At 64.8% G+C, this 27,045-nt stretch overlaps 1 protein-coding gene across 3 annotated transcripts; it reads left to right on the top strand.

Annotated features, from left to right (window-relative positions):
* Positions 1-2,826: 2,826 nt before the first annotated feature.
* TMEM201 (transmembrane protein 201) lies at positions 2,827-23,725 on the top strand. 3 transcript variants are annotated; one of them, XM_008265959.4, is made up of 11 exons: positions 2,827-3,085; positions 8,427-8,547; positions 9,167-9,361; positions 10,300-10,476; positions 11,598-11,950; positions 12,439-12,642; positions 17,192-17,424; positions 20,432-20,503; positions 20,862-21,161; positions 21,700-21,837; positions 22,265-23,725. In XM_008265959.4, exons 1-11 carry the CDS (start codon positions 2,973-2,975, stop codon positions 22,360-22,362), a joined length of 2,004 nt encoding a protein of 667 aa, XP_008264181.1. In that variant the 5' UTR covers positions 2,827-2,972; the 3' UTR covers positions 22,363-23,725. The 3 variants fall into 3 exon arrangements, with proteins under 3 accessions (XP_008264181.1, XP_069935430.1, XP_051712840.1); XM_051856880.2 differs by lacking the exon at positions 2,827-3,085 and adding an exon at positions 7,871-8,076 and having other exon boundaries at positions 22,265-22,511; XM_070079329.1 differs by lacking the exons at positions 21,700-21,837; positions 22,265-23,725 and adding an exon at positions 18,357-18,502 and having other exon boundaries at positions 20,862-21,150.
* Positions 23,726-27,045: the final 3,320 nt, after the last annotated feature.

Below are 27,045 nucleotides of genomic sequence, written 5' to 3'. Positions count from 1 at the left end.
GCAGCGCGCTGGCCGCGGCAGCCATTGGAGGGTGAACCAACGGCAAAGGAAGACCTTTCTCTCTGTCTCTCTCTCTCACTGTCCACTCTGCCTGTCAAAAAAAAAAAAAAAAAAAAAATTTCCATCTGTGGGCCCACTCCTGAATACCCAGGGCTAGCTAGGCCAAAGCCAGGAGCCTGGGTCTCCCAGGATGCACGTTTGTGGGATGCTGGGATGGGAAGCAGAACGAGGGTTCAAACCCAGGCACTGCGATGTGGAATGTGGTCACCCCAAGTGGGGTCTTGACCACTGCCCCAAATGCAGCAGCTCTAAAGAACTCTTCCTCAATTGTCTGGCTCCTGGAGATGCTTCCAGAACTTTCCCCTGGTCACGCTCAGACACTTGAGAGCCTGGACCGCGCAGCCTCTGAGCGGCTGTGCCTGTAGAATGCCACGAGCAGTCGCCCTGTCACTGGGTCTCTACTTTGGGAGAAGAGGAGCGGCCCAGGGGACGGCCTGCCAGCCCTGGGGGAGTGTGTTTGTATTCTGACAGGGCACTGGTGGTGTTTAAATACTCCAAAAACAGCAAGAGTGAACCCCCTCGTTTTTATTATTAGGAAGGCTGAGTTAGGGAGGGAGGGACAAGAGGCAGAGAGAGAAGTCTTCCATGGCTGGTTCACTGCCCCCGTGGCCTGGCCCAGCCCCGAAACTCCATCTGGGTCTCCCATGGGGCCCAGGGAGCTGGATTGGAAGTGGAGCAGCTGAGATTCACACCAGTAGCCGAACGGGTTGCCAGTGTTGAGTCCCAACACCAGCGCCACAACCTTGTTTTAAAGGACATTTAATCAGGGAACACAAGGATCGCTGTCGGACATAAAGCAGGTGAGTGGAGCAGACTTGCAGGAGCTCTTTCATGGACTCTCGCGTTATTTTCAACCTGCACGTCTGGGTGATGCTTGCTTCTAATTGCTGGTGCGTTGGGATTTCAGATTCAATGGCAGACGCTGTGGCTGGGCGGGAGGATAATTTTCAGCTGTATTGAAGTTGCGTCTGATCTTCAGCTCTGTAGTCGGGGGGAGGGTGGCTGGTGGCGTCAAGCTCTCGACAGCCATCTAGGAATGAGTGACTTCGGTGAGGCTCCGGTGCTTCTACAATGTGTGACGGCAAGGGCTCCCCAGTCCAGAAACGCGCTCTAACCGAAGCATTCAGTAAACTCTTTCTATGTCCATGTTCATCAGAAACCTGAATTCTTCACATTTTATCTAAAGATTTAAGAATCAGATTGCCGGGTGGGGGTTTGGCATAGGGGTTTAGGACACTGCTTGGACCGCCCGCATCCCTTACCAGTGCCTTGTTCCAATCCCAGCCTCCTACCCATGAGCACCCTGGGAGGCAGCAGGGGATGGCTTAGGACGCTGGGTCCCTGCCACCCACGTGGGAGACCTGGGTTGAGTTCAGGCCTCCTGTTTCTGGCCTGGCCTAGCCGAGCCCCATCTATTGTGGCCACTGGGGGTTGGAACCAGGGATTGGAGGTTTGTCTCTCTTCTTTACCTTTCAGCTCAGATATTTTATCTATAAAAGAGGAGAAGCATCTAAGCTATGCAAGGCTTAGCCACTGGGTTTAATTACTTTTACATCGTGTCTTCGTGCCTTAAGGGCCCTCGTGGCCTGCGCGGCGTGTGCCACACACTCTGCAGGTTGCCAGGTGCCGTCTTTAAGTTCTGACAACCTTGCAGGCAGGCCGTGTGGTCCGCATTTTAACAAGTAACACAGGCTCCGAGCGTGACTGGCTTGAGATTTGAGTGCGAAGGTAGCCAACGCGGGACTGGTTGCACCGCCTGTTGATTAAGTGAATAAGGTGGGGGTGGGGGTGGGCAGGGAGCTTGCTGGAGGGGCCGCCCCCAAAGCCAGCGTCCAGCAAGTCGTTCGGTCCTGTTCACTCAAGGTACAAATCCACAGCCGATGGTAGCGGTCGGTGCGCGCACCGAGGCTCTGCGGGGCCCTGTTGGATGCGCACTTCGGCCGTACACGGGTGGGCCTAGCAGACCCCGAAGCTGCACCTCGGTTGCTCCCGCTGGCCTTCGCTCCGGAACCCATTTCCAAGGAAGCAGGTGGAGTCCAGCCCACGCTCAGCCTCTGGGGTCCTGGGGCTCAGCTTCCGGTCAGTCCTCCGGCCTCCTGCATGCGCACAGGTGACGTTCGCCCTGTAGTAACCCTTAGCATCCGCGAGGACTCGATATTGACCTCAGGAAACACTGAAACGTATTGTGCCCTTAGATGCAAAGATCTCTGATCTTTTTTTGGAGCCAGGGATTTCGCTCAAATCGACACGCGTAATCCCCGCCCAGGTCATTGGGTCTTACAAACACGAGGCTTTATTCAAGCTTGGACTACTCTAAAAATGTACGTACTGCCTTTAGAAGAAATCACACAGGGTACCGTCGTCCCAGGCCAACACCTCTTCATAACGGTTGTCTTTTGTGCAGGGCGGGGGTCCCGGGGTATTCAACGCGCGCGCGCGTTCCTCGCAAGCTTTTAACCATTGGGGTGCCTCAAGGAGCTGCACTTGGAGCGCAGAGGCCGGGCTCGCCTAGGCGTCTGAAGACGAGACCGCAGCCTAGAGATGCTCAGGCGCTCCGTGGGCTCGCGCCGCGCGGCGAGCTCCCCGCAGCCGGAGCTTCGGCTCTGCGCGGGCGCGGACGGGCGCCATGCGGGGCGGGGCGGGGCTTGGGCGCCGGAACGCGCGCCGCTTCCACCTCCAGCCGCGCGGGGGCGCCGCAGCTTCCGCCAGCGCCCCGCCCCCCGCGCTCGCCCCGCGCCCCGATTGGCTGCGCAGCGGGAGCGCGCCGAGCCAGGGGGTGGGCCCGCGCCGGCTACAAAGCGGCGAAGGTCACGGCGCGAGCAGGCGCGCGCCGCCGCCCCGCGTCCTCCTGCGGCCCGAGCCGGGGCCCCGCCGCCGCCGCCGCCGCCGCCGCCGCCCTCGCGCGGGGAGACATGGAGGGAGTGAGCGCGCTGCTGGCCAGCTGCCCCACGGCCGGCCTGGCCGGCGGCCTGGGGGTCACGGCGTGCGCCGCGGCCGGCGTGCTGCTCTACCGGATCGCGCGGAGGTGAGTGCGCGGGCCCGGCCCGCGCGGCCCTCGGCCTGCCCCGCGGCCGGCGCGCTCCGCCCCCACCCCGAGACCGAGTTTGGAGCCGAGTCTTGTCGGGGGGTGGCTGGGGGCTCATGGGCTCCTCGCACCTGCCGGAGAACGGCCAGGCCGCGCGGCCCCCAGGGGTCCCTGCCGGCGCGTTCCGGCCTCACATCCGCCCGGGGCTGAGCCAATTGCTGGAACTGGAGCCGCGTGTCCCTGGAGCCTGCGCCTGCGAACCCGGCTCGGGGGGACGAGGCGGTCGTGTCGCCGTGCGAACCTTCTAGGGACAGTACGAGTGGGTTCGCAGCTGCGCGCGGTGGGGGGGGGGGTGCTCGGCTCGTGGCGGGGCTGGGACTCGAACCCTGGCGGTCTGGCTACTGTGTGCCTCCTGGGGCAGGGGCGCGGAGGGAGAGAGAAGAGGTGAGCGTGGATGAGCCTCAGCGGAGGAGCAGGCGGGAGCCAGGAATCAGGGAGCTGCGGGCTCGGAGGCGTCCCTGATGGCCCAGACCCCAGGGTGGGTCCCAGTGGGTCTGAACCTGGGCGTGCGGCACGCGGGAGCCGAGGTCCTGAGACACGATTTGATGGCCCAGACCCCAGGGTGGGTCCCAGTGGGTCCGAACCTGGGCCGTGCGGCACGCGGGAGCCGAGGTCCTGAGACACGATTTGCCCGATTCCCAGAACTCGCTGTGCCTCCTGGACACGTGTGAGCCGTCGCTCCAGGGGTCCCGGTGCCCAACCGGTCACTCCTGGGCCCCCGCTGTGGCTGTTCCTTCGGTCTTGTGTCACAGGCCTCCCCTCCCCTGCGGACCGGAGTCTGGGGCCCCGCTAAGGCGTTGGGAGAGTTGGTGCAGCAGGAGCCGGGAGGACCCCCCGAAGCCCTTTCCCTGGTGGGCGGCAGACTGCAAGGGGTCCGGTGTGTTGGGAGGACGGTTCTCAGACACGGCCCCTGGAGCGCCGGATTTCGGGCTGCTGGGCTGACCCGAGAGAGACCAGGACGGGGAGGCTGTGTCCCCCCGTCTCCAGGGTGCAGACTGGAGCTCTGGCCGCAGCGTGGGTTCGCTGGGTGCTGTTGGCAGGTTCGGCGCCGAGGGGAGGGGGCCGTGGACAGAGCGGACGCCTCCAGCCCCGGCCTCTGCTTTCAGGTCCGTCGGGGCTGACCCTGGCTTCCCTCGGGGTCTCGGTCAGGGCTGACCCTGGTTCCGCCTCGGGGAGTCTTGCCCGGTTCCCGTCGTGGTTCCAGTGCTGACGCGGCACGTGAACACTGCCCCCTCCTTCGGCAGGCGCCCCACGCTGGGGCAGGTGCTGGTGTTCTCCCTGGTTTTCAGTGGGGAAACAGACTTGTAGAGAGTGGCGTGCCTGCCCTGCATCCCCCGGCTGCTGAGTGGCAGAGCCCGGCCTCGTGCCCACGTCACCTGTCAGCGAGCTTCCTGCCCTGGGTGCCCACCCAGCACAGCACCGGCTGGCCACCCAGATCACACTTCCCTGGGCTTGCCCGCCCCTCCAGCCGGTAGTCACGGTGACCGGTCGCTTCCTGTGTCCCCTTGCCGCTTCAGGTTGTGTCCAGAATTCATTCTCTGCAAGGGACGTCCCCCTCGGGAGCCTGGGGGTTGACCGGGGCTGTCGGCTGTCCAGTGTTTGTGGGTGGAGAGGAGGCGGCCTCAGGTTCGGTGGCCCAGTGTGTCCCCTCGTCGAGTCCCCTCTGACCTGGGCAGTCCCTGCCTTCGCGCTGCCCTGCTGGCGAGCTCACCCATTCCTCAGAGCGGCGGCAAAGGCCCCACACGGCGGCTCTCCCGGGAGCTGTCCTTGTCCTCGGGTCTGGCTCAGAAGTGGAGTGTCTTGTTGGGTTTTGCAAGCCTGGCGTGGTGTTTGGTAAACCGATCGGGGTGGCACACCTGCCCAGGGCAGGGGTGGTTTGCAGGTTTGCTGTCTCGCTGTAGGCTGCGTGTTTTGCTCTGGGCCAGAAGCCCATTGTCCTGGCAATGCCGAGTTGTGTTCTGGTGCCGCTGTCACTGAAGCCCAGTGGGCGCCTTCGTGGACTCTGCGGTCAGATGGGGCGACCCTTGTGTCACCTGCCCGAGTGCAGAGGAGCGAGCGAGGAGCCACGCTGGGGCCCTGCCAGTGCTGACCTCCAGCTCGCTGGACCCCAAGGAAGCCGGCCTGACTTCGAAAGTCTTCCCAGCCCCTTTCAGAGAGGCTGTGCCCTGCCCAGGGGCCGGGGGCTACGCTGGCCTCCCATGGTCTCGGCTGCTCGCGGCAGAGCTGAGCCCCAGCGGGTGGGTTCCTGGGCCGAGGACCCCACTGCGAGCTCACACCTAGGACACGAGGGCGGTGAGATGCCAGGACAGACGCGTTGTTACGACTGATGTCAGAGGCACGCGTCAGCTTCTTTGTGTGTTCTGGGCTTTGTGGGGTGTCCCCGCTCCTGGCAAGGGGCCCACCCACCCAGGGCTGCCAGGAGCTTAGCTGGGAGAGCAGCCTGGCCGGGAGTGGGGCCTGGGCTTGGCGCCACAGCCTGGACCTCTCTGGGGCCTGTCTTCCTCTCGTGTCCGTGGCATGGACGTTCCATCCTTGCCTCAGACCTTGTCCACCAAGTGGGCGGAGTCGATGGGGGACACCTGGGCGTGTTTCCCTTGAGCAGAAGCCTGGGCAGCAAGGCTGGGATGGAGCTGGACACCTGCGGGCACTCCTCTGTGGGGCGGGGTCACGGTCATGTGTCTGGGAAGCCAGCTCAGGGCACAGGGAGTGAGATTCGGTCCCTGTGGGTCCCTGTGCATCTCCTGAGACCTCCAGCCTCCAGCAGGGCTGCTAAATGCCAAGGGCCGTTGGATATTTGTGACATAATTCGTGGGCCATACAAAGTGATCAGCTCAAAAATCAGCCTGCTATAAATGTATTGAATTTCGAGTCCCACCCACACTTGCCTTGGCAGGGCCAGACCGAAGGATTTCATGGGCCGGGCGTTTGCACCGCTGCTGGGGGCTGCACAAAAGAGCCACAGACCACCTGGCCAGGGCGGGCAGCAGCCGCTCTGGCGGAGAGAGATGGGGCCCTGCAGGGATTACCGAGGGCGGCGAGCGACGAGAGCTGGAGCCGCTGGCCCCTGGGGTGGGGGCGAGGGGGACAGGGGCCTATCTTAGCCCCTGCCAGGCCAGGCTCCTGTACACATGAGGAACACTTTCCCTAGCGACAGGGCTGGGGGTCCGAGTGGAAACAGTGGTGGCCTCTTGGGGCAGGAGGGGCAGCAGCGCCCCAGAGGAAGCCACGGGCCCTGCCCACTGCCGCCTTCCCCCTCAGACTGGGTGACAGGGCCGAGGGCCATCGGACCATGAGGTCCCTGGCCCGGTCAGCAGCGGTCAGGATGTGCCCGACACAAGATTATGGAGCCTATAAAACAGCTACAGATTAGCAGGTGCTTCATTGCCCGGGGCGCTGACCGGGCACTGCAGCGGGTAGATCCCCAGCCTCCTGCCGCCCCGCAGCCCCATGGTCGGCACCGCCTACCTCTCACCTCCTGTCACTCGTGAGGCCCTGCCCGTGGCTCTCTGGGGAAGGGGCTCTCAGCAGGCTCCGTGACTGGTGAGGAGTGAAACAGAGGGTCTGTGAGGCCACAGCAGTGGGACAGGGCGGGCCTTGCTGTGGACAGGCTTGGGGGTCCCTTGTCACAGTGACCGTTTGGCTGGGGCTGGGGCTCTGGGTAGGGGGAGAGGAGGTGTGGGGCAGAGGCTACTGGGGACCCCAGCCACCCAGTGGTCCCCACCCCCCTGCCGCAGTGTGCGACTGCTCTCCTCTGGGCCAGTTATGCTGAGCACTTTTTAAAATGTTTGCTTGTTTTCATCTATTTGAAAAGCAGAGTGTAGGACAGATCAGAAGATCACTCCCCACATGCCCACAAAAGCAGGGCCAAAGCCAGGAGCCAGACACTACCTGGGTCTCCCATGTGGGTGGCAGGGGCCCAAGCACTTGAGCCATCACGTGCTGCCCCCAAAGTGCATTAGCAGGAAACTGGATCAGAAGTGGAGTAGCCGGGACTTGAACTGGCGCTCTGACATGGATGACAGCCCATTGCGCCACAACTCCCGCTCGTGTTAAGCACTTCTGAGACAGGCCCAAGAGGGAGGTGTTTTTGTCCCCAACTGACAGGTGACGAGAGAACTCCCTTAGCCTGCCCGTGGTCAGAGGCAAGAAGTGGAGGGGCAGGGCAGAGACCAGACTGGCCCTTGGCTTCGCAGGGCACCTCTGACCTGTGTCGTTGCATCCTGTGACACGCAGGACCCATGGTGCTGTGGTTGCTCCCACTCTACCATCGTGGGCACCGAGGATGGGAGACTGGGGACTTCCTGAAGGCACACCTCCAGGAGGGGACCCTGGATCTGTCCTGTCTCAGAATGAAGACCCTACGGCTTTGCCATCTGGCCCTGTAGCCAGCAGGGCCATCTGTACGGGGGTGGCTGCCTGTTCTGCAGGGGCCCAGGCCGGGTTCCAGGGCTGGAGGTAGCCTTTGGGGGAGAGCAGAGGGTGGAGCAAGGGTTGGAGGTAGCCTATGGGGGAGAGCAGAGGGCGGGGCAAGGGCTGGAGGTAGCCTGTGGGGGAGAGCAGAGGGAGGGACAAGGGCTGGAGGTAGCCTATGGGGGAGAGCAGAGGGCGGGGCAGCAAGGCTTCAGCAGCTGCTGTTTGTGACCCATGTTTCTGATTCCCGAGACTGGGGGAGCTTGTTGGGCAGTCGCTGTGTGCGAGGCCCTGTAGCCAGCGAGGCAGCTGGAGGGGCCTGGAGCACAGATCCCCCAGTGTCTGGGCCCGGATTATCCCACAGGCCCCACCTGTCACCGCACATGTGTCCGGCAAGGAACACTTTGGGCCTGCCCACCCTTGTTGCCTGCCCCAGGGAAGGAGCAGCTGTCCCAGCCCCCACCCCGCAGCCTCCGTGGCGCTCTCGCCTGGGGACCCCATGGGAGGCACAGCAAGCCCTTGTAAGCCGGCAGCTCCCACGGAGACTTTGCAGAGCCTGGGACCAGGACCCGTGGGGGAGGGGTGTCCCTGAGCTTTGGGCACTGGTCCCCGACACTCCCCACATCTGAGCTCTTGGAGAGGTGGAGTGTGGGGGTGTGGGCAGTGCCCAGCTGCGCCCCGGGTGCCTCGCTGAAGGGCTGGTCCTCCTGGGAGGGCACAGCAGCCTGCCCCCGCCCCTCTCCCCTCTCGCCCTAGGCTGTCCTGTGCTCCTGGGCTGCGTCTCCAGTCCAGAGGCCCTCAGACCCTGCTCCAAGCACCCTTTCCCTGGAGGCCGGTCCCCCAGGCTGACTCCGTGTCCCTCGGCCCGCAGGATGAAGCCAACGCACACGATGGTCAACTGCTGGTTCTGCAACCAGGACACACTCGTGCCCTACGGGAACCGCAACTGCTGGGACTGCCCCCACTGCGAGCAGTACAACGGCTTCCAGGAGGTGCGGCCGGGCGGGGGCGCTGCGCTGCTCCCTGTCCCATCCCACACCCCTCCTCTGCCGGCCTGGCCGTGCTCCGTCTTGCTCACTTCAGTCCACGGTTTTTCCCCTGCACCTTTGTTTAAGGAGAAGGAAGCAGGCTTGGGGCTTGTGGCAGCTTATCAAAAGTCACGCTCCTAAAGGTGACACACTTGGGGTGCACACCCAGGCCTTCTCAGCTCTGCCCTGGAGCAGGGGCCGGCACTTCCTGCAGTGGCCAGAAAACATTGCAAGCTTTGCAGGGCGTGTGATCTCTGCCACAGTTACCCAGCTCAGCCGGGAACTAGACGTGAAGGAGCGAGCCTGCTGGCTCACACCGCCAGGCGGCCCACCCACGGGCCACGGTTTGCTGACCATGTGCAAGCTGAGCTCTGAGAGCTGAGGGTTCGGTGCCAGGGAGAAGCCTGGGGTGGGAGGCGGCTCCGGGTGGCAGTCAGGCTGGGGGGGCTCTGCACGTGGGCGGGCCCGCAAGGTCCTTGCGAGGGTCTGGAAAAGCAGCTGCTGCTGCAGGTAAAGCGGGGGCTCTGCCGTCACTCCCGGGCCGTGCCTGCCCGCTGCTCACTCGGTCCCGCCCTCCCCCCAGAACGGCGACTACAACAAGCCCATCCCTGCCCAGTACATGGAGCACCTGAACCACGTGGTGAGCAGCGCCCCCAGCCCCCGCGACCCCGCGCAGCCGCAGCAGTGGGTGAGCAGCCAGGTGTTGCTGTGCAGGAGGTGCAGCCACCACCAGACCACCAAGATCAAGCAGCTGGCTGCCTTCGCGCCGCGCGAGGAGGTAAGGCCGCCTGCCCCGACCGCCCGGCACGGCCAGGGCGCCAGGACCCCTGCTTGCCGGGGTGTAGGATCTCCCCCATCTTGGGGAGCCGTGCTTCTTGCCCCCCATGTTTGCGGTCACTGCTGTCTGGCTACAGGCCTGGGTGCACCCTGAAAGGCCTCCTGCCTGCCAGTGCAGAGGGTTTGTCCTGCGAAGAGCAAGGGGGAGGGTCCTGGTGACTGTCCTGTCCTCACCCCCTCAGGGTTCAACTTGCCCATGGGCGGTTGGTTCTGATGGCTGGGGCGGGAATGCCCGGGGCCCCCCGTGGGACCCGAGGGCCTTGGTCCCTGGCTGCTCCCGCCTGCCCTGGCAGGCCATGTTTCCTGTAACCCAGAGACGCTAGCTTCCCAGGTGCGGTTTGGAAGGGAGAACAGGGTGAGCTTGTGCCAGCAGGGAGACTCGAGGGACTCTGGAGGGCGGGAGGGTGCTTGGCACCAGGCAGCTTTCTGGGTGCACCAGGTCTCAAACGGCTAAGCCCCACTCCTGCCACTGCAGACCAGAGGTTTGTCCCCCTTGGACACGGGGAGGGAGGGAGCTGGGGGTGGACTTGCCTGCAGGCCCAGTAGGGCCTCTAGTGTTTTTCAGACCCAGTCTCAGGGAGAGAGGCGGCCCTGCCTCCCAGTTGCCTGGAGCCCTCCCCCCTCCAGCTCCCCCTCCAGGGAGCCCTGAGTCGGGTTCTCAGGCCTGGCAGCAGAGCGCCCAGCCCAGCTCCCGGGGTGGGTGCGTCCCCGGGGCAGTAGAGCTCCCCAGGGTGCTGTGCCCCCTGCAGGCCCCACCTGTGCCGGCCTCGCTCCCGGAGCCCGAGTCACGGTGCACTGTGGGCAGACTAGGGACAGCTTGCCCTTGCAGGACCTGCGGCCCAGCCCCTGAGATGCCAGCCCCCGCGTGTCGCTCCGCAGGGCAGGTACGACGAGGAGATCGAGGTGTTCCGGCACCACCTGGAGCAGATGTACAAGCTGTGCCGGCCGTGCCAGGCGGCCGTCGAGTACTACATCAAGCACCAGAACCGCCAGCTGCGCGCCCTGCTGCTCAGCCACCAGTTCAAGCGCCGGGAGGCCGACCAGCCCCACACGCAGGTCCGTGGCGGTGACGGCCTCCCGCAGACTGGGCCCCGGTGGCCCGAGGCTGGCCCTGCTTTTTGCAAGATTGCTTTGAAAGGCAGAGTTGAGACACAGAGAGACAGAGAGACAGAGATCCTCCATCTGCTGGTTGACTCCCCAAAGGCCACAACAGCTGGGGCTGCGCCCAGCCAAAGCCAGGAGCCTGGCGCTCCATCCGGGTCTCCCACATGGGTGGCCCAAGTCCATCTTCCACTGCTTTCCCAGACGTGTTAGCTGGGAGCTGGATCAGAAGTGAAGCGACTGGGACTCGAACCAGTGCTCCCACATGCAAGGCCAGCGCCATAGGCTGTAGCTTAACCCGCCATACCGCATGGCAGGCCCCCCGGTGAGCCTGGGGGGCTAACTGGTCCTGGCCCATGCAGCCACTTTCCCACCCTGCCCCTTGGGTCCCTTCGTGTCGGCAGCCAGAGTGGGCGTACCCCAGCGCAGAGACCAGCATCGGCAGCTCTGGCTCTGTGTGTCCCTGAGCGTAGGTTTGTGGGCGGCCTCGCTGTCTGGTGCTGTCCCCAGACCATCACGTGTGCTCCTTCAGCAGCCTCCATGCTGCCCTGAGGCACCGTGACCCCCACTTGCAGCTGTGGCGGCCCAGCCATGCCACCGTCTTTTCACTTTCACCAAGGTTGTCTGTGCATTCATTATAGTTTCGGTTGAAGTCAGACTGGTTTTGGTGACAGCCTGATGCAGTGAATGGAAAGTTGATCTGGTGTGGTGTAAGATCACCGCCGTAGGGAGAATATTTCTTTGATGAGAAGGTGAGGGCGGGCTCCCTGCTGCGGTGTGGGGGCCCGGCTGGAGCTCCTGGCTTGCAGGCGTTTGGAGCATGAACCAGTGACCTGGGCGTAGCGGACGGGAGGTCTCTGTCTCTCTTCTCAGATAAAGTAAATAAATGAGTAAGAAGAGAAGGTGGGGGACAGTGCCCCTCCCCACCGGAAGGGGGGTGGGAGGTGCAGGGCACGGGGCTGGAGCATCAGGAGCCAGGTGCCCTCAGCGTGGGGCTAGCCGGAGCCCCTGCCCGGCGTGGGGCGGGCCGGCCGTGGGTGGATCTGGGTCTCGCTGACCTGCTGCTCTCCCCTCAGAGCTTCTGCTCCTCGGCGGTCAAGGCCCCGGTGCAGGTGGTCCTGCTGCGCGCCCTGGCCTTCCTGGCCTGCGCCTTCCTGCTGACCGCCGCACTCTATGGCCCCAGCGACCCCTGTGCCCCAGGAGCCGCCCTGCCTCCAGCCCTGCCACCTGGTGGCAACAGCTCCGCCACGCCTGACAATGGCACCGCTGCTGGGGCTGAGAGCTGGCGGCAGCTGCTGGGCCTGCTGCCGGAACCCGCGACGGAGAAGCTGCGTGAGGCCTGGGCCTTCGGGCAGAGCCACCAGACGGGCGTCGTGGCGCTGGGCCTGCTCACCTGCCTGCTGGCCATGCTGCTGGCTGGCCGCATCAGGTGAGTGCAGGGCCCAGGCGTGGCAGGGTGGGTGCTGCGGGTGTGCAGGTTGCTTTGGTGCCTGGGGACAGGAGCCGAGAGGCCTGACTGGCCACAGCCCGGGGCCAGGCTTCCCTACACAGCGAGATGAGCCGGTTCTTCAGGGCTGCTGGCTGGGAGTGAGCGCACATGACTTGCCTTGGAGCACTGGCGTGGGAGCAGCCCACCCTCCTCCCCCCTCGCCTAGAGACCCCAGACTCCTGTCTATGTAGTTGGGGTGATGATAGCCACCTGCCCCCTTGGTTGGGGACCCGGGGGTCTTCAGGCCTGGCCTTCCCTCCTGAGCTGTGGCCTGTGGCAGGCCCTGTTGGGTGCCCCCTCGCTCCTCACAGCCGAGCTGACGCCTCGGAGCTGCCTGGTGTCGGGTGGAGGAGGCCCAGGCTCTGAGGTCGGCTGGGTGTGGGTGAGGGGGGCCGCCTGAGGGTGCTCACCACGCCTTTCCCCTGCAGGCTGCGCAGGATCGACGCCTTCTGCAGCTGCCTGTGGGCCCTGCTGCTGGGGCTGCACCTGGCCGAGCAGTACCTGCAGGCCGCCTCGCCCAGCTGGCTGGACACGCTCAAGTTCAGCACCACGTCCCTGTGCTGCCTGATGGGCTTCACAGCAGCTGTGGCCACGAAGAAGGCGACGGGCCCGCGGCGCGCCCGGCCCCGAAGGTCAGAGCAGCAGCGCTGACTGCGGGGGGAGGACACGATGGCCAGGCCCGCGCCGAGGCCCGCCGGGCAGGCCTCTCGGTCTTGTCTGCTCTTACTGCCTCACGCCGCCCGCCTCTCCTAGAGCCCCAGGGCCCAGCCCTGCCTCTGCCTGCCCCCCCAGCACCAGCAGGTGCCCCCGCTGCCCCCGCCTCTCTGGCCAAAGAGCCGGTGAGCAGAACAGGGGCCGCGCCCCCAGCCCGCCTGTGCTCGTGGCTTCCTGCTGGCTCCACGGGCCCCACTTGACCCTTCTGAAAGGTTCCGACACCACTGGACGGCTGTCCCCCTCCTGTCCCTCAGAGCCCCCGCTCAGGGGCTGTGGGCTGGGCCTCGGCCACAAGGCCCCACCACCCAGACTCGGGGCACAAAGGGGAGAGGGAGCCAGACAGAACCTCCTGTCTGGTCCATCCCGTCCGGCTGTTACCACTGGGTCAGTCTGCAGCCTGACTCCTTCCCCGAGAGTGGAGAATGCAGTCCATGGCCCAGGCTGGCCTTGGCTGTGAGCATGGTGGTCGTCAGCACGGCCCCTCTGAGGCTGTGGTGGGAGGTGTCCGGCTCGGGAGGCTGCTGACCCCCTCTTTACTGTCAGCTTCCCTGGTGCGCTCTGCCCTCACCCCCTGCAGGGCTGCCCTTGCTGGCCACCCATTTTTCCTCGCGCTCCTCTGTGGGCCCTGGGTCGGCACAGCTAATGGGCCCGCGGGACACACAGGCCCCTAGTGACACTGGGTCGTTGTCACCTTGTTCCTCTCAAGTGTGCCAGTGTCGCCAGCCTCCCCCAGCCTCTGGCAGTGGCTCCTGGGTACTGGGGTTCCAGTGGCCTACCTCTGTGGGGGCTGCCCCAGAGCCCTCACAGCCTCAGCCACATGCCCCCCCCCCCCCACCGAGTCACACAGGTTGTGGAAACACCTGGGGGCCTCCCGGAGATCCCGTCCCCAAAGTCACAGCCCCAGGGACGAGCCCCGGACCTGCTCCTTGCCAGTTGTGTGTCCTGGCCAGGCCCCTGCTGTCGGCTCCGTGTAGCGCCTGGATGAGAGGTGGCCCCTCTCCAGGGCACATGCGTGGGTGCTGACCTCACAGAAGGTAGCAGGGGGGACCCCCTGGGAATCGAGGTGCTGCCCCATGCCGAAGTGCTCGGCCAGGGGGCTGATGCCAGGGCTCCAGGAGGAACGTGGACAAGGTTGTCCCTTACCTGCCGGTTGCCTCCTGGTGACCCTGTGTAGGTTGGACGGCTCCTGCGTCCAGGATCTTGTGTTGTGCCACTTGTCACTCGGAGCACAACCCCTACACCAGGTGTGGCCCAGAGTGCACCAGCCCCCTCCCCCCACCCCGTGCCCTGGAGCCCAGGACACAGACGCGGGTTACACCTGCGTGAGGGGACCCTGGTCAGCCCCTGCAGAGCCCCTGTGGGGAGCTCCTGCGTGGTGCTGTGAATCTGTTGGGGGAGGGGGCCTAGGGAGTTGCCCTGCCCCCCAGAGCCCCTCTGACTGCTCAGTGCACGTGGTGATCGGGGGTGGAGCGGGCAGTCGAGATGCCAGGGCTTCCGTGCCCAGTGCCCCAGTGCCGGCTGCTGCTCTGGCGAGGTGTGGCCGGGTCACAGCCCCTACGCAGCAGGCGGGGGTTCTGCCCAGGGTACCCTGCCTGCCCCTTCACTCCCAGACGGCCATCGGGGTGGGAGAGAAGGTGGCAGGCCTGGGTCATCGGCTGTGTACACCCTTGCTGGGCTTGAGGAAGGCAGCTGTGTGCTGATTTCCGCTTTGCTTGGCCCTGTGCGTGTCTGACTTAAGTTATTTAGGATAAGCAGAGCCCTGCTAGGCGGTGTCTCTCCTGCCCTCTGGTGGGCACAGAAGAAACTCTCAGGACAGGGCTCGCAACGGAAGCGTCCCTGGCCTCTTTCCTGTTGTGTGACGTTTTTAATTACCCGTGTGTTCTTTAAAGTCTCATTCATTACTTGGAGGAAGTGCAGGTTGCCCTGGATGGGGCCTACCCCTGCCAGGCAGCTCAGCCCCTCCCCTGGGGGCCACGGTCAGACCATCCCCCGGCAGGGCGGGAGCCCCCTGAGGACTGGTGACCCTCCCTGCGAGTGGGAGGGGCTCGGCCTCTACATCCCACCCTTGTCCCAGGACACTCCAAGCCCCCCAGCATCCTCGCCCTGCCCCGCCCAGTCCTGGAAGGAGCCCGTGTCCCGTGTGTGTGCCGTGGCCGGATCTCACCTGTCCCTCGTGTGGTAGAGCTGTGGACGATGTCCAGTGCCCCCAGTGTTGTAACCACTGCCCTGGCCCTGGCCGCCGTGTCGTCAATAAATGCCTCTGGGACTCTGCTTCCCGGCGGGCGTCAGGCACCACGACTTCCTGCCTGTTTTCTTCCATGTCTCTCCAGAGGGCCTCTGTGCCCTAGGGGGGGGGAGGGTCTGGGGTGCAGGTGCCTGCGCGGGAGTCAGGTGGGGGGGTGACGGTGACGGTGATGCCGCTCGCCAGTGCCGGCTGTCCTCGCTTGCCTTGCTGGAGCCTCTCTTTCCTGTCTGAATAAACTGCTTAAAGTGTGGGCCTCGCTCTCCGGCTCTGGACGCGGACAGGGCTGGCCCGAGAAGACCTCTCGTCTCCCGCTGGGGTCAGGAGCATCCCAGTGACCACGCCGGCCGGCCCGAGTCACCTGCCCACGGCGGGCACCCAAACGGGGCCTGCACTCTGAGACCCTGTCCAGGAAGGGCCTCGTGCCCGGAGGAAACACCCTGCACCCTTGAAACCCTCAGGGCTGCTTGCCCGAGTGCCTCGTAGAGACCTCCCACTCCCTCCCCCAACCCTGCCCTGCAAGAGGGTGGCTCATTGAGTGACGCTGGCCCAGGCATGCGGCAACAGGGCTCAGACTTCCAGAAAACTCACTCCAGCGTTCTCAGCGGCACCAGAATTGGGGCCAGCCCTGTGCTGAGTGGACAAGACTGGGTGACGTCCTGGGCTGAGCCCGGGCCAGGGCAGGAAGCAGCATGGACAGAAGCCGGAGGGCCCCGGAGCCTCTGTGCCTAGCTGGCCTCCCCCGCAGCCCATGCTGTGACTCGGGCCCTCCTCTCACCTGAGCCAATGCTGCTGGCTCCATGCGCCCCCCCCCCCCAGGTTCTTGTCCCAGGGCCACAGTTGGCCCGCCCCTGTGCAGCAGGAGTGGGTGTAGAAGCTGGGGGCCTGGGTGGGGTCTGGGTGATGGGGGTCCTGCGTGACGGGGCACGCGGCCCAAGGTTCCTGAATGTGACCTCCCGTGGGCCATTCCAGGCAATGGTGTCACCCTGCCGAGGGGTGTCGCGGTTCTGAAATGACTACAAAGTCTTGTTCCCTGCTTAGCAGTGCGACCGGATTCCGCAGAGCCTTGGGGACAGAGGGGTGGGCGTCAGGCCCTCAGAACGTGGGTCAGGGCAGCGCGAGGGTGTGTCCAGCTGGGGGTCCGGAAGCGCTTGGTGACTTGCTAGATTTCCAGTACTAGGCCTTGCCTCTGGTCCAGGTAGCCTCCTGGGACTTTGGGAGGCCAGAGAGGCCACACGGTTGTCCCGATGTCAGCGGCTGATCCCACGCTTGCCTTACAAAAGATGCGTAGGAGGAAAGGAAGAAAAAAGAGGCGGAGAGATGGGTGGCGTGGAGCTGGGCTAGCGACCCCGAGAGCTCGGTCGTGGTGGGCACGGGTACCTTAGCCAGCCCCCAGCTCGCCACGGGGCTGGGCCAGCCTGCCCGCTGGTCAGCACGTTGTCCTCTGGGCTCCTTTGTCCCTTGGGAGCGAGGTAAGGCTGGACGCCCATGCTCCACCCGGATGGCAGGCTAATGTATTAACTGCCTCTGACCCTCCCCTGTAATCGGGTGCCCTAACCAGAAGCATGGTTGACCCCGTGGCTTGGGGCCGCCAGGCCCCGTGGTGTGATTTGTACCATTCTCGAGTTAAAGAGACACTGTCACCTGTCTTTAAGGCGGCCTTGTGGTCATTTGCAGGTCTTTGCTAAGTTTGAGTCTGGCGTGTGTCCCGTGCGAGGCTCTGTCTGGGCCGCCTCCCCTTCTGTGTCCCAGGGGCGTTTCCAGTGCCTGAGGCCACCCGTGGGCAGAGTGGGGAGCAGAGGGTGTCTCTGAGCTGAGACCCCGGGGCCCAACGTGGGAGGTGGCAAGGAATCCGAGTCCGGGAAGCTTCACTGAGCGTGTGGCACAGGGCTGGCCGTTCTGCATCGAGGCGAGGGCTGGGGTGAGGCCGGCGAGGGCGACAGTGTCACTTTAATACCGAGACTCGTAGTGGATCTAGTTTGCTGTGAGCCTGAGGGCTGGAGGGGCATGCAGGGAGGGGTGGGCCACACCAGCGCCTCCCAGCCACCTGCTCCTAATGGCGTGAATGTGGTCGGGACGCTTTCCTGCTTCAACTAACGCACGCCTCCCCCGGGACCCCGCCTCGGGCTCCACCTCGCAGCACGGGAGAGGGGCTGGAGGCCGCTTCCAGAACCTTCCTGGCTGACCCTCCGCCTCTCTCTCCCGTGCCCCACGGGCCCTTGCAGGTACCTCCCAGGAGACACCACTGGCCTCTGCCCCACCAGCCCCAGCCTGGCCGTGCCTTACCCAGCTGTTGGAGGCGCCTCGCCATCCCTCTTCATCCCCACCCCACCTGGCTTCCGGCCGCTCACCAGCCAGCAGCTGTTCCGGTCTGCCCGGCGGGCCTCGCCCTCCTCGCTGCCCGGCCGCCTCAGCCGGGCGCTCTCACTGGGAACCATCCCCTCTCTGACTCGAGCAGGTAAGGGGCCAGCAGGCGCTGGTGGACGGAGCAGGGCTCCGGCGAGTGCCAGGTGGGGGCAGTGCAGGCCGGTGGTCAGAGCTCCTGCTGTTGCAGAGACAGGCAGAGCTGGACTCGTACCTTGGAGTGATTGCCCTTGGCCAAGGGATGTAGCCTCGGTTTCCCTTGGCCGTAGAATGTCCCTCGTGGGTGGATGGGGGCGCCTGGTGCCTCCTGGGGCTTGGCCATTGTTACTGAGACTATGCCCAGGCCTTTGAGTGTGGCCCCAGGACTGGCACTCCCTTCAGGTCCAGTGCCTGGTCCCGTCCTCTGCCTCTCCCTGCAGGATCTAGGAGGTCCATGGCAGGAAGCTAAATACCATGTTTAAGAAGCTCCTAGGTATTTATTCATAAAGAGCCAGACAGAACTCCCACCTGCCCGTTCTCTCCCCGCATGCCCACAACAGCCAGGGCTGGGCCTGGGGCGGGAGGCAGGAGCAGGAACCCAGGAGGCCAGGTCTCCTGTGTGGGTGACAGGACCCCATTACCGGAGGCTGCCCCCCAGAGCACATTAGCGAGAAGCTGGAATCAGGCGCCAGACCTGGGATTCGAGATTAGGCACGGGGCGGGGGGGGGGGGGGGGTGTTGCGCAGGCGTCTTACCGGCGTCCTAACTGCTAATGCTTGCCCCCAAATCCAGTTGTAAACATGCCCTGTGATGATCCCGGCGCATCCCGGGCTGCCTCACGCAGGGCTGTGTCCTGGGGCTGGCGCTGGGAGACCACCAGGCAGGAGTCACCTTCCGTGACCGTGAGGGGCGGCCTGGGTCATTCGGTTAGAGGGGGCAGTACAGAGAGGGATACCAAGACGAAATGCTCATCTCCCCTCTGCTGGCTCACTCCCCAAATGGCCACAGCCGCCAGGAGCCCGGATCTCCACCTGTTCTCTCACGTAGGCCATTTTCCACCTGCTGGGCACATCTGCAGGGAGCTGGACCAGAAGCAGAGTAGCCAGGACTGGAACCAGTGTGCTCACGTGGGATGCCGGCTTCGCGAGCTGTGCCTTGACCCTTTCTGCCCTGACGTCAGCCCCTCAGCTGCTGTAGGCGCCAGACTTGGCAATGAGCAGTCAGACAACGTCAGCTTTGTGTCAGGCAGCCCGGGGTCCCTCTGCTGCTGAGACCTGGGGTTCGGCTCCTCAGGCCGCTTCTAGCCCTGTCCTGTGCGCAGTGCACGTGCCCCACAGCAGGGACAGGTCCTGGAGGGAGGCAGCTTCCGAGCCGAGGGGAAGGGGTTCGGGCCTGCTGGGTCGGATTGGGCAGGCCTGCACTCTGGGTGTTTCTGGGTAGCCAACCATGAGCCGGGTGGCTGGGGGAGGCTGGCTGCTGCCTGTGCCCTGAGCCCTGGGCCAGCACCAGGCCCTGCACCAGGCCAGCACCAGGCCAGCACCAGGCCCTGCACCAGGCTTCGGGGATTTGGCAGGCAAGTTCCGGCTCAGGCCCTGCGTGCTGGTGGAGCCTCCATGGGTGGGCACCTGGTGAGCCTGCAGCCGGTCCCCTCCCTAAGGGAGTGCTCCGGGGGGGGCACCCTCGGGCCTCTGCAGCACCAGAGTCCCACACCGACTGCCCCAGCGCTATGGCTAGCTTTGTGCCGTAGAAATAAGCTGATCCTGGTTTGTCATCCCGGGGCGTGCAGGCGGGGACTTGACCTCTGAGGGGAGCAGTTTCTGCCCCTCGTGGAGCCCACGCCCACGCCGCACATCTGCGCTGCTGTGTCACCTTTGTGACACCTGGGGCCGGTGAGGTGCACCGCGCAGATTTGCCATGAGAGTCAAATGCGGGGAATTTAAGTACTGGGGGCAGCCAGGGCCCCGGGGGCCTCGCGCACAAGGCGTAGGCCTGGGCAGGTGCGTGCACCCTGCGCCCATCTCCTGATCCCTTCATCTGAAGGGGAGCCATGGAGTCTGCCCTGTGATGGGAGGGAGTGAGCTCGTCAGGGAAGCAGCTGGAGCCGGCCCTGGACACACGTGGCCGCCGTCACTCTCCTAGGCTGGGGGGCCTGGTGCCAGCCAAGGCCCCTCCCTGGCCGCTCACTGCTCCCTCGAGCTCACTGCAGGGTGGTTTCACTCTTCCCTGATTTGTGGGGTGGGGGCAGACTGGGCCCCAGCACTGACTACCGGTGGAGGGGCTGGGACTTCTGCCTGAAGCCCCTTGGGAGGAGAGGCTCCCAGAGCCAGTGCAGGCCTTTAGGATGGACCTCCCACCCCCCACCCCTCCCCCAGGACAGTGCCATCTCCCTGCCAGCCTGAGGCAAAGGCCTAGGAGTGGCCAGTCTGAGGCGGCCACCGGCTTCTGCAGGCCTGGTCTGGGTGCAGACCATCTGGTGCCGGATGCGGTCCCTGGGTCCCCATTGCCGGGATGGATCCCAGAGACAGGTTCCTGCAGGTGACCGGCTCACGTGACCAGCATCCGGCTTGCTGTCTCAGCCTCTCTGTGCAGACCCCACCCCGCGTCCTACGGCTCATGCCCAGCAGGGAGACCCTCTCCTGGCTCTGTAGAAAGGACCCTGGGAGGACTGATTGGTGGGCCGGGGTTGTGGGTACGGGGCTGGCCCACGTCTGCAGCGAGCAGTCTCAGCTGGACGCTGGGACCCAGTCATAGGTCACGTGAGGGGGACTGGGCCGAGCTCTTGGGGTGCACCTGACATGGGAAGAGAGCACATTTGGGGCTCTCGGGTCTGACACAGGCAGCCTGGGGCTGCGGTTAGTGGAGGAAGCGGGCCCTCCAAGGAAGAAAGGTCTAGAACAAGGAGCCCGAGGAGCCATCCAGGCCAGCTCTTGCTACGGCCCAGCATGCCTTGCGGTTTCTGTATCTTCTAACTGGGCATGTGCCCAGCACACCTCAGGCAGTGGTCCTGTGTCCACGGAAGGGTGGCGTTAACGGCAGATCGGGGTTTGGCAGATCTTCCCTGGGAGCCCGGGGTGGGGGGACAGATGGGGAGTGAGCAGCCTGACAGGCCGTGTCTCTCCTAGACTCCGGCTACCTGTTCAGCGGGAGCCGCCCACCGTCTCAGGTGTCCCGATCTGGGGAGGTCCCTGTTGCAGGTAAGGAGGCGAGGAGTCCTGAGGAGGGACAGAGGAGCTGCCTCAGTTTCCTCTCCTGGGAAGTGGGGGTGGCGGTGACGAGGGTCGGGTGGGAGTGGGGGGGGTCACGGGTGGAGACACATCACGCACCAAGACCCAGCCACCGGCAGGCCCTCCCATCTCCAGACTTCTCCCAGCAGGGCCTTGTGCTCAGGTTTGGGAGAAACCGAGGGGTGTGGGGGGAGGGGCCGGGTCCCCAGGGCTCCCTCTGCCCCCACCTCCGCACAGCAGGCTCCGTGCCAGCAGCCGAGCTGTGCCCGCGTCCTCACGGTTCTGAGCTGTGCCCGCGTCCTCACCGTCCTCCACCTCTCTCCTGCAGATTACTTCTCTCTGCTTTCTGGAAGCTGCCCCGCCTCCCCCCTCCCTTCCCCGGCGCCCTCCGTGGCCGGCTCCGTGGCCTCCAGCTCTGGCTCCCTGCGCCACCGCAGGCCCCTCATCAGCCCTGCCAGGCTCAACCTGAAGGGGCAGAAGCTGCTGCTGTTCCCCTCGCCCCCCGGGGAGGCCCCCAACTCCCCCAGCAGCTCAGACGAGCACCCGCTCCCCAACAGCAGCCTCTTCACCGTGGAGCCGCCCCAGCTCCCCCAGAGGCAGCCAGCGCGGGACCTGAAGCACAGCGTGGGTACGGCCTCCCCAGCCCTCCTGGGAGCCTGCTGGGGGCGGGGGAGCCTTGCTCTTAGCCCGGTGTGCATGCCCGCTCCCCGCTCCCCAGGCTGGACACCCAGTGAGACTGGTGTCCTGAGTCCCTCGGGTACTGCCCTCTGCTGGCTGGTCGTATGTCTCGCGGCTGCCCCTGGGGTCCTGTATTCCTCGGGACTGGTGGGAGATCCCTCACGCACAGCCAGGCCACGGTGTTTCTGCTTTGTCTTGAGCACTTTGGCCCAACATCTGAAGTCTAGAACTTGCACATGAACTTGTGGACTCCCTGTCGCAGTGTCCGATCTGGCCACACTGGGCCGGAGGGGGCGGTCGAGGCCCCCCAGGCCAGGCACTGCCCCCTCCGAGGGGACCTCCATACTGCTGAGCTGGCTGCTCCTGACCCAGACCGTCCCCCCCAGCAGTGCCCCACCCTCCTGCTCCCGGGGTGGAGGGGTGGGGGCAAGTGGGTGGGGCCAGCTGAGCACTGTCCGGGGCTGAGACCCTGGCCCTCCTCTCCGCAGACGTGAGGTCCATGCCGACCAGAGACCGCAGCTGCAGCGGCCTGTGCATCAAGAAGGAAGACGACTCGTCCCAGTCGTCCACCTGTGCAGTGGACACCACCACCAGGGGGTGCTCCGAGGAGGCCGGCGCCTGGAAAGGTCTGTGTCCCGCCCGTGGGTCGCGAAGGGGGCCTGCGGCCCTGGCAGCCTCCTGGGGCCCCGCAGGTACTGAGCCCAGAGCCCGGGTCCCGGCGTTGGCCCTGTGGCCTGCCTCTGTCCACACTGGCCTGGAGCTCCCCTGCTCGCTGGGGTCCAGGAGTCGACACCAGTTCTCCTGGGTGGGGGGCGCGCGTGTGCTGAGTTCTGAGCGGAGGAGCCGAGGGCTCTCTGGAGGCCGGCGCCGCCCCCGTCAGGCAGACCGGGGAGCTGGGGGGAACCGAGGCCAGGTGCCTGTTGCCGTCACCCCACGTGCCCCGGGTACGAAGCTGGCAGAGGCGTGCCCCTTCCCCACGGGGAGGTCCCGAGGCCCCCACGCCCTGTCCTCTCATGGGCTGGGGACACTGACAGGCGCCCTCTGCTCCCGCAGGCCGGCTCGGCCCCTCCCTGGTGCAGGGCCTCCTGGCCGTGAGCCTGGCAGTCAACGCCCTCTTCACCTCCGCCTACCTGTACCAGAGCCTGCGCTGAGCCGCCGAGCGCCGGGCGCTGCTGCCACCACTGCCGGCTCCGGGCCCGACCTCGCTGGCCCGCCCGCCCGGGCCGCCGGCTCCTCACCTGCACACGCAGGCTCCGCGAGGGTCCGAGGCCTCACCTCCGTCGTTTGGTGCTGACTCTGGTCCCCAAGCCAAGGATCCCGGGGGCCGGCCGCCCCGGCCCCCCTCCCTGCCATCTGGTGGAGCCTGCCGGCGAGGTCACCTCTTCCTCCTGTACACCCAGTCCGGGTGGAGCTCCCTGGGGGAGGCAGGGGTGGTCCCTGGTCACTGCATCCTCGCCCAGTCCAGTGGAAGGGCCGGGCCTCCAGACGTGGCATTGCTGCCCCCGTGTGGCTGGCCCTTCCTGTCGGCTGTGCCCAGGGCAGGCCGTGGGCCCTGCTGGGCCTTCAGGGCTTAAGAAGGCCCCTGCCCTCCCTTCCCTTGGGCCCCCTTCCCTGAGGACTTCCTGGCAACGTGAGGACACGGCCCAGGTGCTCTCTGGCCCTCCCTCGTCTGCTGCCCACAGGGATCCTCACCTGAGCCCCTGGACCTCAGATGAGACCAGACCCCCGGTGGGCCCTGGGTTTTCAGTCCCTGAGCCGTACCTGAGCCCCCCATGGCCTCCATCTCCCCTGCCCCCTCCCTTGGGTGCCACCACTGCCCTTCCGACCCCTCTGTGCCCGGACCCTTCCTGCCCGCGGGACTGGAGACCCGAGGAGCAGCAAGGGTGAGCCCCCGGGGGGTTCTGTGAGGTGTTGGGGGGGGCCACATGGGCGAGGAGGGGCCTCGCTACCATTCAGGGATAGAGGTTAGTTTTATTTTTCTACACTTCACCAGGCGTCTTGCTGGCGGGCAGGAAAGCCCCCGGCCCTCCCCGCCAGGGAGCTTTCGTTTTTTTAAGCTTTGGGTGCTTTTTTTAATAGTTTTTTTTTTTTTTTTTTAACTCCTTGGGGAGGAGAGTGCTGACGTCACCCTCCCCCTTCCTGCCCTGGGAGTCCTGTTTCCTGCCCCGTCCACCACCCAGAAGGTGGGCACCTGGGGACTGGGGTGGCCACAGGGCTCGGTCCAGCTGCCAGAGGAGTCCAGCCTGGAGTGGCCCCTGTCTGGCCCGGGGCTCTAGTGGGAGTGTGTGTTGTTTTTAACTTTATTTTTGCGTAACAAAACCAAACTCCATTCCCCAGTCCCTTCCTCTCCACGCCGCAGCCGCAGCCAGCCGGGCCCAGCGCCCCACGGGCCAGGCTAGCTGGGAGGGGTTTTACTTGGGTTTTGTTTCAGACAGAAAATGCAGCCTTATTTTTCTTTACAAAAGCAAAAAACAAAAAAAATGAAACCAAAAAAGATATGAACCTTTGACCTGCGCCTCGCTAGTCTGTCTCGTCCTTTGCTTGGGGGGCCGCGGCGTTGAAGGGGAAGTGACTTGGTTCACTGATGGACAGCGCAGAGCTGGGGGTTGGTCCAGGGCGCGGGAGGGTGTGGCCCTGCCCCTCCTGCCCTGGGCTTTGAGGACGTAGGGTGGGATCAGACCCCTGGGGCTCCCCAGCCCCCCGACTCCCCCAGGCAGGCCCCGGGAGGGCTGACTCCTGGCCCCGGCACCAGCTCTGGGTCGGGCTGTCCGGCGACTGGGCTGTGCACCCTCTCCAGCTTCAGCCACACAGAACTCGTGCGGCAGTGGTGGCTGCCGGATGCAGTCGTCCCGCCCAGCACCCACCAGGAGGATGGACGGCCAGTGTTACCTAAGGGGCCAGGCCATCTAAGTCAGACCCCAAGGCATGGCGTGGAGCCGCCCCGCAGGCTGCCCGGGGGTCCCCATAATGTCCCCTGAGGCGTCCAGGACCCAGAGATTCTGAGGCTCAAAGGAGACCCAAGTAGCCCCTTACCCAGGGCTCCTGCCTCCCTGTGCTGGGAGGGGTCCCAGGTGGAGGGAGCCACTGGGAGACCCCCTGCCCCAGTGCTGTTTCTTTGAGGAGTTGGTTTCTCCCTCAGGTGCTGTGTATCTGTGTATCTGTGTGTCTGTGTGTGTCTCTGTATCTGTGTGTGTGTGTATCTCTGTGTGTGTATGTATCTGTGTGTGTGTGTCATTTAAGGTGTATTTATTTGAAAGGCAGAGTGTTCTCCCACCCATTGGTGTCCAGGCAGGGGGCGCACAGGGGTGGCCCGCGGGCTCACAGGGCTGGCAGAAGGGATGAAAGACATCGCACACAGTGAGCCACAGACGTCTTCAGAGACAGCGGGGTGGGGGCCGGGCCCGGCTGCGGGGGTGGGGCTGGGAGTGGCGGCGGCCGCGGCTGAGAAAGATCCCTGCAAGGAGGAGCTTGAGGTGGCAAAGGCCTGAGCGACCCCAGCTTCGATCTCCCCTGAGCTGAACCACGATGCCCGCGGGGGCCGGGGGGGTGACCCCAGCTGGAAACGCCTCCAGTCTCAGGCCGGAAGCCCCTGAATCTGACGCAGGTGGGTGCTATGCTGCTCACACCCAAGGGAGCCCCAGGGGACTTACCCCTGGGGAACACGGAGCGAGAAGGAAACGGACATTTGCAAAAAGCTGGAGCCACTGAGGGCAAGGGAAAGGTGCCAGCCTGGGTGTGGGGGCCGCAGGGAGGCGGGAGTGGGGTCGGCGGGCCGAGGAGGAGCCTCATGGGGACAGTAGCGCCACTGTCCAGTGCACCAGCAGCCAGAAGCAGCCGGGGCCATCGCAGATCACCGCCTGGGCCACCCAGGACCCGCCAGAGCCTCTGACCTCCGGAGACACAAAGGCTGAGCCCCGCGGCTTTGGACCAGGACAGAGCCAGGCGTGGAGCTGCTACAACGCCAGGGCCATCTCCCGCCCCTAAGGGGACAGCTGTCAGCAGGGACTCTGGCCTTTACCTCATGAATACATCCGTTACTCTGTCATGCTACTGGTACTTGGGGGCTGCCCAGGAAGTGCGAGAGTTCACAGCCAAGGTCGCCAGTGTCTCAGGGGAGAGCCCCGACAGATGCCAAGGTGCAGGCCATGCCCTTGCTGCTGGGAAAACTCAATGCCAAGTCCAGGAAAAAGTCTCTGGGCAGAAATACGATGGCTCTTACAGGTGGCTCCTCCAGACACTTGTTAAGATTTATTTGAAAAAGAGTTTCTATCCACTGGTTCACTACCCACGAGGCCACAACTGTCAGGGCTGAGGCAGGCCAGAGCCAGGAGCTTCATCGGTCTCCCACATGGGTGGGAGGGGTACCTACACTTGGCCCATCTTCCACTGACCTTTCCAAGCCGCGAGACTTCAACCACCTCCATATGGGATGCGGGCCCACAGGCGGTAGCTCAACCTGTCACGTCACAATGCCAACCCCTGAGAAATAATTTTTCTTTAAAGATTTTATTTGAAAGAGTTACAGAGAGAGGTAGAGCCAGAGCGAGAGGTCTTCCATCTGCTGGTTCACTCCCCCCAAATGGCCGCACTGCCAGAGCTGAGCTGATCCAAAGCCAGGAGCCAGGAGCTTCTTCTGGGTCTCCCGTGCAGGCACAGGGGCCCAAGCACTTGGGCCATCTTCTGCTTTCCCAGGCCATAGCAGAGAGCTGGATCGGAAGACAAGCAGCAGGGACTGGATCTGGTGTCCATATGGGATGCCACCGCTGCAGGCCGGAGCATTAACCCGCTGTGCCACAGCGCCAACCCCCAGGAATTCTTTCTTTAGACAAATGTACCTCCTCCTTTTAACACCAGTGGTGATTCCTGAAGTAGCCTCTCTAAACGATTCGCATCGGCACAACCCCGGGCTGGGGAATGCCAAGGAGCCTCCTTACCTACGGGTGAGGACCGCTTCCCCTCTCCCCTTTCCAAACAACAGCTGTTAGAGCCGCCAGGTGTGGTGTTGGACCCCCCCCCCCAGCCAGGTGAGGGGGAATCCACACAGGAGGGCAACCCAGTGGGCAGCATCAGAGCCCGTGCGGGGTGGGGGGGGAGCAGGGGTCCTGGCAGGGGGTCAGTGGAGGGAGGAAGGCAAGTTGTGAGGTAGGAGCCCAGGAGGGGTGATGGGGTGCGGGGGTGGGGTCCTATCCTGCCTCCTCCTCTGTAGCACCGCTGCCAGGCCAGGTACCAGGACAGATGCACTTGCTTGTGTCTTGTTTGTTTCCATAGTAGCCTCTGCCCCCCCCCCCTCGACCGCCCTGCAGGCACCTGCTAACAGCCTGTGTTGAATGAATGGGTGAAGCCTGCAGCTCCCACCCATGGGTGGCCTCACCCACAGCAGACGCGGCCACAGCTGCGTGCCTGGGGCCAGAGAGAGAAGTGAGCCCCCACCGCATCGCCACAGGAGGCAGGAGGGACAACTGCTGCTGCGTGGGGTGGGCACCCAGCCAGGGCAGATGTGGAGGGCCGGAGGGAGTCTGCCAATGGCCAGGTGCGGGAGCCCGCAGAGCTGGGGAAGAAGGTTCGAGGTGGGGGTGGGGTAGCTCTGGAGCAGCCTGCTCCGTGCATCGCCGGAATTTAAGCGGAACTCACCAGGCACCTGAGCGGGGGTGCCCAGCTCCGGCCAGCGGGTCGCGTTGCCCTGCGCCTCCAGTAGGTGGCGCTCTGCGACTCCTTGCAGCAGCACGCACAACCCTGCGCACGGAGCTCCACCTGCTCTTTCAGTCCCAGGGCGGCCTTCTCCCTCCCCCTGCCCTCACGCGAGGCGCGTGGACGTCCGGAGCTGGCCCCGAGCC

The sequence above is a fragment of the Oryctolagus cuniculus genome, chromosome 7 (genome assembly GCF_964237555.1).
Source record: "Oryctolagus cuniculus chromosome 7, mOryCun1.1, whole genome shotgun sequence".
NCBI classification, from domain to species: Eukaryota; Metazoa; Chordata; class Mammalia; order Lagomorpha; family Leporidae; genus Oryctolagus; species Oryctolagus cuniculus.
This window is presented reverse-complemented; position numbering and strand designations above follow the sequence as displayed.

Bases quoted from the DNA above. Each gene is read 5' to 3' on its own strand.
- TMEM201 (XM_008265959.4), top strand. From the start codon at position 2,973: ATGGAGGGAGTGAGCGCGCTGCTGGCCAGCTGCCCCACGGCCGGCCTG. The intron at 9,362-10,299 runs GTAAGGCCGCCT...GTCGCTCCGCAG, and splicing joins CCTTCGCGCCGCGCGAGGAG to GGCAGGTACGACGAGGAGAT. The intron at 20,504-20,861 runs GTAAGGAGGCGA...TCTCTCCTGCAG, and splicing joins TGGGGAGGTCCCTGTTGCAG to ATTACTTCTCTCTGCTTTCT.